The following is a 9,528-nucleotide window of genomic DNA, read 5'->3' on the forward strand; positions in this document are numbered from 1 at the left end:
GTCTTATAAAAACTTAATAAGCCTGTTTATATAGGCATGATAAGAACCTAAAAATAGTAAAACTCTAAAAGAAGAAAAATAAGGAAACTCTAAAAGAAGAAGTTCTAGACTTGTAGCACAAGTAAACCAAAGTAAAAGCAAAGAATCAACCGTGACAGTTGATACAGCGCAAAGGGATCAACTGTCATTGTTGATACAAATCAACTGGAACAGTTGATACATTAGAAACAGGTAGATGTCCTACATCATTCCTCATATGAAACTCTACATTCCTACCAAAAATGAGAGTATTCTGAAATACGATACTTTCTCATCCACAAATTTTTATTTCAATCGTTAATCTTCAACGGTTGATATTCAAAATGGTAGATGGTGATTTATGTTATTAATGTTGTAGTTGCGGTTTCCAATACCAGATTAATGATGATTTCTACAAAAAGCTATGATTCTTTTTTAATGATTTCTTCGTTTTCCTAGTGATATCTACTTGAAATTAAAAGCGGGCCAATTTTTCACAAACGGTAGCATATCCAACGACCTATCATTTGGCTCTGCTAGTACTGAAAAAAATATCAACTAAAAATATAAGGAACGAAGGCAAACTATGAAGAGGGACCAACTTTTTCTTTTTCATTTTCTTTTATATATAATGAGATGTAAACGGGCAGACAATTACTCCGGAGCAAAAGTGAACTTCTATTGATCGGAATTACAGGACAAGCTTATTAGGACGAATTGTTGAACCATGGCCCAACTGCACCGTTATTTTGCACATTGCCGTGAGATCCAACAGCATTGGGGATTAGAGAAGATGGTAAACCTATGGGCATCGGATCATGCCCTGACTGGTACAGCCCATGAGAATGGGGAAGATTATGATGACACACAAGAGGATTTCCACCAGCATTTCCTTTCCGTTGTTGGAGTGCGCGGATCTGTCTGAGACCATCCTCATGTATACGGGATATCGTCTCTAGCTCCTTCATAGAGAGAGATTCCAAACCAGCACCATAGAGAGGAGCATGTCGCGACATCTCTTCCTGGAGTGAAGCTTCTAGAGTATGGATATATTGCTGCGGGAAAGTAAAAATATGTTCAGTATATGGTGGAATTGTCATCCACAAAATGCATATGCGTGTTCACAGGTTGCAGAGAGAGTAAAAAACCTGGCAAGTATTCAGTTTTGCCTCCATCCCATCAATGTACACTTCACAACGAGCAACCTGCTCTTCCTTCTCTCGCTTTTCTCCTTCAGTTTGTCCAACTGTCTTCGTCAAACGTCGAACTTCATCCTCCAGTGACTGCCGAACTTCTTCACGAGTCATAGTCTCAGTGGCATAGCGCTTTAACTCCTCGTCAAACCTTTTTCGAGCAGCTTCTGCACCCTTTAACCTTTCGGCAAGAACATTTTTCTCTTTCACCACTCTCTGCACAGCAACCAAATTGAAGTCAACCGACAAACCAATGTCTTTCGGAATAAAGAGCCAAACCCATATTCATTAATAAAACAAGTATTAGTTATCAATTCCAAGTAATTGATCCCAACTGCACGCAATACATTCACGAAGTACGAGAAGCACACTTATGTCAAAAAAAAAAACACTCGAGAGGTATGGGATAATCGAAATGAAGGAAAAAAAATCATATTTAGGTTAAAGAAAGGCTGTATGAGCTTGAAAATTTTCAGGAAAACGGGATGGAAATAACTCGGATCAAAATCAGGTTAAACTTGAACCAACTCTCATGTACTTTCATTCTCACACATACCACTTGAAATATTCTAGAAAATAAGATGGCAAGAATATTCAACGTTGAAGTTAGTGAACATAGTAGTTGGTCAAGGTTATAGAAAACACATAGTCAAGTTTCAGATAACACCTATTAAACTTCAACTTCCTTGAAGACAACAGAAAAGTATTCATCCAGATGGTTAATCAAATTGATCACTCTCAAGCATGAAAGAGCAACAGAAATCTGAGAAAAATTAATGAACATATGATTTACCTTTAATTCTTCACGTTTCCTGGACTTCAACTGTTGAATTTGTGTCTCCGCATCGTGCAGCCGATCATGGAGTACTTTCTTCTCAGAGATGAGTTTTGCAACTTCATCATCACGTTCAGAGCGGACCCATTCAAGCTGACTCTCAACTTCTTGTATCTGTTCACAAAGCTCTTTCTTCTCCCGAGAGTGGCGATCAATTTCAGTCTTCATCTCAGACTGCAGTTTTGTGTGAAAGTTAACATAAGAAATCTCCATAACAAATGACATGAGGTGAACAACATAAATGGCAGTTCTAATAAGAAATTCAGATGATACCTTAAGTCGGCTGTTAGTTGCTTCGGATTCACTCAGCCTTTGTGACAGAATCTCTTTTTCTTTCGTTATATTTGAAACTTCTGCTTGCCTTTCTTCACGTTCGCGAATGTTTTCATCTTCACTAGCACATAACTGATGCCAAAGAGCTGCACGATCAACATTTGCAAGTTCAGCAGCCTCTCTCATCATGCTTAGAACTGGCCTAGAAATTTCTTCTTCCTCATGAACCAGAAATACCAAAATATCCAAATCCATATCTATATCACGACAATTATCTGTTGTACTGGTAGCACGGTCAACAAGCCCCTTCAACATCCTCCCTCGGTAACTATCATCTGCATACATTCTGAATAATATAGCATAGAACGTCCTAACGAAGATCTGTACTCTTGGGTCTCTTGAGAGAGATAATGTCTCGGCAAGGCCAAGAACTGCAGTAAAATCACCATCGGGGACAGAAAAGGACTCACTAGATTGCTCCTCCGCTAGTTGCTGAGAATTGTCGGCCGGTGACCGGGAATTACTACTGAATAATCTAAGAGAATGACGTCTTTCCAAGACCATGGCTACTGTGTGATCCAAAATGGCTCCTTGAGCAACTGCTTTTCCAAAAGCTTGCGAAGCTTCAACAGCAAGGCCGGGTAAAAGTAACATATCAATCAGCATGTAAACGTCAGAAAAATGACGAAGTGCAACAAAAACCTGCTCTTCCCCATTAAACCTTTCGTTAAATCCAGTTTCGCCAAATGAGAAGTGACCACAAGCTGATGGAGAGGAAACTTCATCTAGTTCACAGTTAGAATGAATATCCCTTAATACAGCTTCAGCAACATCCGCACGAGTATTAACAGTTTGACTTAGAACATCAAGGACACAAGGTGAAACCTCAGGACCCAAACTTCTCAGCTTAGCGCGAACAGCCCTCACCTACAATGTGAACAGTGAAAACACAGAAAGAAAAAAAAAATAACGATGTAGGAAAATTTCTCCAAGTCCTAACTAACATGATAATTCCACTAAAATATCCAATATAAATTTCAGATATGGATGCATGTGTACTGCTTCTGGAAGATGCTGACACTTTGATGCGGCTTCAAATATAAAACTGATTGCTGCTCCAAGTACTTCATGATTTAAATCCCCCAACAGTTGTAAGGACTTCGCTAAAACGCTCTCCCACACTGCACTGCTCAATTTCAGTTGACTAATAGCACTCAAAACCTGAGGAACAAATAAGAATTAGTCATCGTCGGGGTTAATGGAGTATATAACAAAGTATGGCAGCAATTAGTAAACCAAAGAAGGCATCCCCAAAAAATTGCAAGAAATTCAGAATTACCGGTATTCGGAGAGAGGGTGCCGCAAGAAGACGATCTATGAGTGAACGAGCAGCAATTGCATGCTCTGAATGGTCAACCAATTTAGGAACCAGCCCCACTAAATCTGGTTGCAGATGTTTTGGAGCTTTATCTAGTACGAGGGCGATCTTTCTCGCAGAATGAGGCTTTCGTCTTGGCTCTGGGCAACCTTGAGGAGCTGCACCATCTAAGGCTCTCAGTGAATTAACAATTAGGCCTAGGAGCTCCTCTGACTGCTCTGGCCACTTGGTCTAGCAATCACATAACATGACAAATGAATATAGGAAGGAAAAAAGAACTTGGAACAGCAATTACTTAGTATATCAAACTGCTCGAATAATTGTACCTTAGGAGATTGACTAAAATTATTATCCACGCAAAGACTATCACCAGATGATTCCGGAGGAGAAATAGGCTGCCCAGGAACAGCATTTTCAGATATGCTGATTTCATTCATGTCTGAGCTCTGTACCGCAAATCCATTAATATTTTCATTTGCACCAGAATCAAGTCTTTCATAAGGAGGTTGTGCATGTTCTGTTCCTCCAGTATCACTACCAGATTCTGATGGACTAACTGCTCCATTGCTATCTGGAGAAGGTTTAGAGCTTGTATCAGAAAATTCATCACCACTTCTTCCTTCTGAAGGTTGGCAGCATTCAACCATTATATCCAGAAGTAACTCAACAATTGCCTGCTGCAAGACTTTAACTCCCATCAGCATATGCATCAGGCTTGGAGAAGATTCACAATTCCTTGTGCCCTCTTTCTTCCCATCGGTGCTACTCGTGAGCTTTGTAGGAAGAAGCAAGCGCTTTACTTTGGCAGGGTGATCAAGATAAACACGAAGTCCTGTCAAAAAACCAGCTATAGCACCTGCATCCATAAGAAGTTTTTCCCTCAAAGTGACCTGAGGCTGAGAAGGATTATCTCCGTACGTAAGATGAAAGCCTGCCCTGGAAAGGAGATCTCTAAATATATCTTCTTCATCTCCGCTTATTGCTTCACTGTCTTCGGAGTCAACAAGCTCGTCGGGATCACTTGACAAAGCATCCCTCTCATCCTCAGAAGCCAAAACCTGCCCCAAAGGGATAACCAGAATTAGAGTATGCTTCAGTTTGCTTCACAAAATCAGTAATGCTTCATATCAAAATATACTTTTATTCCATCCTATAGACCCTTTCTATAGATATTGGCAGAACATCCTCTTAACTTAACTGAATGCCTAAGTTGTTTCTGCAAGAAACATAATACTCAAATATAAACTGCATACAGACTTTCTATTCTGTCTCACATCATGGGGCTCCAAATTCCCAAGACATTCCATTGAAACATAACTGTGTGCTTATGGAGGCAAAAACTCTTTCTTATCTGAAATATTAAAATGTTCCTTTTCTGTTATGTGCGGGTATGAGGGATAACGAAAGGAACTGTGCTTTAAAGTCAGATACCGATTATGAGAACGTGATGTTGCAGATATGGGAAATGAAATGTTAATGTTTAACCGACTTAACTGTGTTTTAGCATATTATTCCTGTCATATCAACTACCTGTTTCCATAACTTACATAAAGCGTAAGCAAGCTGATATCCACCATTTTGCCTGGCAGATCTAATGTTATAAGAAACTTTTTGCAAAACTACGAACTCAATTTTCTCTCAACACTAAAACCAACTGCTTTCCATTTTGTATCTAAACTCGAAGGTCATAACCATTTCATATTTGAAGTATCTATTTATGCAAGAATGACACATTCTGCCTCATTGCATTGCCCCATTGAACTTTGTTAAGCTCATACCATTGCCTCTTTTGTCAATAAACGTTCATCAAGTTTTAGATATATGTTTGCACAAAAGTTTGTACCACAATTCCATCACTATAGCTGTAGAACAGACGAGTGTAAATTTCTTTATTTAGAGGCCTTAGTTCCAATCGCACAGAAAAGTAAAATATCACACTGAAAATCACTGATAATGAAGCTATTTGTGGAGATAGTAAGTTGACTAACCATTTAAGCTAATATAATAATCAAACGACATACTGATGGAACGAGAATCCTGAATATAGACAGTACAGTGCATTGAGAGTATATTTAATTGTGTTGAGACAATACTTCATCGCTGTTAGGGGCCTTATATTCAATCGCCCACAAAAGTAAAATATCACACTGGAAATCCCCGCATTTGTGGAGATAGCAAGTTGACTAACCATTCAAGCTAACGACATATTGATGAAACAAGAATCCATTATATAGGCAGTGCAGTGCACTGAGAGTATTATAATTGTGTCAAGCCTAAACTTCTCTACTGTTGGGATGTGACCAGATGGTATCATCGCACTTAATTTGCTACATAAAAACAAATAGATTCCTAGACAATACATTATCATGTAAGAAATCTATATATGAACTGCTGCCAAGCCTAAAAATTCTATACTAACATGATATAGGACTCACTAAGTACAGGTCGAGGGAACTTCTTCCAAAAGGACCATAACAAATAAGAAGATTTAATTCTAACCTGATAAGATTTACATGAAAACAACAAAGACCTCTCTGTACTCCATCTATCCTACATTGTGGCAGGAGTCTCGTAGCAATCAATTTTAAAGTCATGGTTTATCAGTAGAGGAAGCATAGGTTTTACTCGATAAAGCCATAATACCGATGCCACCTCTAAAACTAGTATATGGAATTAATAAAAAGAAAGACATCAGATACAACTGAGAAAGCTTTAAAGAAAAAAGCATGGGACTGGCATTTATGTACTCACCTCCAGATCTGAAAACTCAAACCAAGGGCAGGAATCGATGATTTCACAAACAAACACAACTGTGTCACGCACAAGAAATCCAGCATCAGCTTCCAACATATCAGAAACCTTCATGAATTGAAGAACAGAATTATTCCACGTCTTTGTGCAGATAGAAGACTCTTTCCACACAGTTTTGGCACTGTTCTTTTGGTTCACCACACCCATCCTATATCTGACCCAAAAGTTCCTATCCGGATCAGTTCCAGATGATTGATCACTCTCCAGGTAGATGCAAATGGTGTCAAAAGATTCATACACACCTGCATTACAAAATGCATATCAAGCACGTTAGCCGAAGACACTAACCATCAAATGCATGAGCAGAAGCTAATAAATAGGCAACATTTAATGAGAAAGATACCAACTACATCAAGTCATGAACTCACCAAGTCGGAGCTCACATCCACCAGCTTGAAAGAACTTGCTAAAAATCTTACGGGTCTCCATGATATCCTTGAAGGATAAGAAGTTCTCAACCTTCCATGTAAATGATCCTTTTTTCACAACTCCGTCGCTGTTGACCTCCGCATCCTGATCAGTGAATTCCTGCATCACAGATGTCTCCTTCAAGATAAGTACCTCCGCAGAAAAGATGACAGTATCCTGAACAAGAAATCCAGCGTCTTGATCAAAGAGGCTTGTGAGTGTCACAAACTCACGCCAGCCCCAATCTTTTGCAGCTTTGGAGTAACGGTTCTGTGACTCTTTCATTACAGACTTGTCTTCCATTCTCTGGTTTACGACGGACAACCGATGACTTACAAAGCAACTCCAATCACTGGATGTGTTTCGTGAATCAGTGACTTCAAGAAACACTGAAAGGTGGCATGGAGGTTGGGACTGCCCTGATGCCATCAAGTAAAAGTAGACTTTCATTAGTTCTTTCTATTATTTGTCTTCCCAATCTAAAACAACTATAGTTATTCCGCCCTTACTTGGCTAAGTAAATATTACAAACATGGCTTGAGCATTAGAGCTGCATTTCAAATTCGAGACTAATCCATTTCAAAAAGAGAAACAGTAACCAGTATCAGTTTAATCTCTAACTAAAGCGCTACAAACATTTTCAACTACTAAGTCTAGTGAAAACAAGTAACACAATGAAACGAAGTACAATGAAATGAGGCATATGATTACCTCTAGGATACACAATGAGGCGGCAATCCCGATTCCCAATCTGGAACCTCCTGCTCTTTACACATAGACCGGTAATCTTTCTCTTTTTTAAAAGATCCTTCAACTTGGTGAAATTCTCAATCCTCCACGTAAATTTCCCAAGGTGCCCATCAGACTTGCGGCTGCCACTTCCATTCCTTACTCCAAGCAATCCCCCGTTCTTTGTGAAGTTGCTTGATTCCTTAATGACATGAAATGAAGTACTGAAAACCGCAGTATCATCAACCAGAAACCCATTATCAGGACCAATAAAGTCTGACATTTTCATATAATCATTCCACCCAAGACTAGTATTATCACCGAATCTATTATCGCCGGCAAACCTTCCATATGAATCTCGATGCATATGATTAAACCCAGCTTTCTGATTTAGCACTGACATTCTAAACAAACACCAGCAGCTCCGATCAGAAAGCAGCGCTTTATCCGTATCCTTACTCTCCAAACACATTGATAAATACTCTATCCCATTCACAGAACTCTGATAAACACTTATCCTAAGATTGCATTCACCCGCTGGAAACACAGGACTCATTATCTTCTGTGTTTTAATCATTTCCTTAAACAAACTAAAGTTATTAACCTTCCAAGTAAACTTTCCACTAAGAACATCAGCTCTAGCTGATGGACCAACCACAGCAACAGACGGCGACGAAGAAGAAGACAATGAAGACGGCAATGTAGGTGTCGATTGTTGTTGCTGTTGTTGTAACTCATTACTATTATTATTATTAACATTGTTATTATTACTATTATCTCTAGTAAACGAAACTGATTCATTCAAAACAAGAATATCAGCAGTAATAAGAAGCGAATCAATATTATTAGCATTAAACAAAAACCCTGATTTAGGATCGAGAATTGTTGATGAAGGAGTAAAATCACACCAACCATGAGATTTCTTTTTACTTGAGAATCTATGCCAAGAATCTCTCTGTATAGATTTATGCATATCGGTTTGATTAACAATAGAAAGACGATAACTAGCAAAACAATCCCATTTGGATGAAGAAGAAGAAGAAGAAGAAGTTGAAGAACCACGAGGATCCATGATTTGTAAATAGATTGAGAAATAACCTGGTAATGCCTGTGAATCACCTTTTGGATAGATAAGTAAACGGCAATCGTAACCACCTACTTCAAAATATCGACTCCATAGTGCCCTAGCTTTCACTTTAGGGAAATTATGAACCGTCCATTTACAGATTGCTGAATGATCATTCCTTCTCTCTATTGATAACATTGATTCTCCTCCTCCTTCTCCCCTTGATGACGACGACGATAATGATGTTAACCCTAATGATGGTTCTTCTATTACACAGGACATCGTCGCTGTTGCTGCCGCTGATGACGACGGTGATGGTGATGGACCGGATTGTGATTGAGATGATTTCTCAGCCGTCGATGAAGCTTGAGATTGTTGTTGTTGTTGTTGTGGAGGATTTGGAAATGAAAATGATGAGGAGGAAGATGAAGACAAGGAGGTGGATGAAGATGAAGCTCGTTCCGATAAAGACGGCTTCATCTGGTACAGAAGAAGGAGGAGGAGGAACAGAAGTGAGGGTTTTGCGATATTTTGATTGTTTGTGTTTTAGTTACAGCGTTTTTTGTGTTTCAATGTTTCTCTCCTTCGCTCTCTCACAAAACTCCTCTGTTACGATATTTTCTGGGAGATGGAAAGAGAGAGATCAGAGACTAGTCAGGGGTAGTATCGGGTATTCCAGGGATAGTTGTGCCCGAGAGGATTTCTTTGTGAAACCTCTATAGCTAGAGCTAGGGGTTTCATATGGGCTGGACCGGGTCAACCTATCAGCACATCGAAAAAATGGGTGAGCCCATCTCTTGATAGTTTCATGATATGT

The 9,528-nt window shown here is 39.2% G+C and overlaps 1 protein-coding gene across 2 annotated transcripts; it reads right to left on the reverse strand.

Moving 5' to 3' along the window:
* Positions 1–603: 603 nt before the first annotated feature.
* Positions 604–9,296, reverse strand: LOC113282768. 2 transcript variants are annotated; one of them, XM_026531838.1, is made up of 10 exons: positions 7,628–9,293; positions 6,877–7,335; positions 6,449–6,750; positions 4,024–4,755; positions 3,659–3,928; positions 3,379–3,540; positions 2,320–3,246; positions 2,005–2,220; positions 1,167–1,427; positions 604–1,073 (listed from the first exon to the last, which is right to left on the reverse strand). In XM_026531838.1, the coding sequence occupies exons 1-10, from the start codon at positions 9,189–9,191 to the stop codon at positions 726–728; spliced, it is 5,241 nt and encodes a 1,746-aa protein (XP_026387623.1). In that variant the 5' UTR covers positions 9,192–9,293; the 3' UTR covers positions 604–725. The 2 variants fall into 2 exon arrangements, with proteins under 2 accessions (XP_026387623.1, XP_026387624.1); XM_026531839.1 differs by lacking the exons at positions 604–1,073; positions 1,167–1,427; positions 2,005–2,220 and having other exon boundaries at positions 3,086–3,246; positions 3,399–3,540; positions 7,628–9,296.
* Between the last annotated feature and the right edge of the window lie 232 nt (positions 9,297–9,528).

Source organism: Papaver somniferum, chromosome 5, assembly GCF_003573695.1.
Source record: "Papaver somniferum cultivar HN1 chromosome 5, ASM357369v1, whole genome shotgun sequence".
NCBI classification, from domain to species: Eukaryota; Viridiplantae; Streptophyta; class Magnoliopsida; order Ranunculales; family Papaveraceae; genus Papaver; species Papaver somniferum.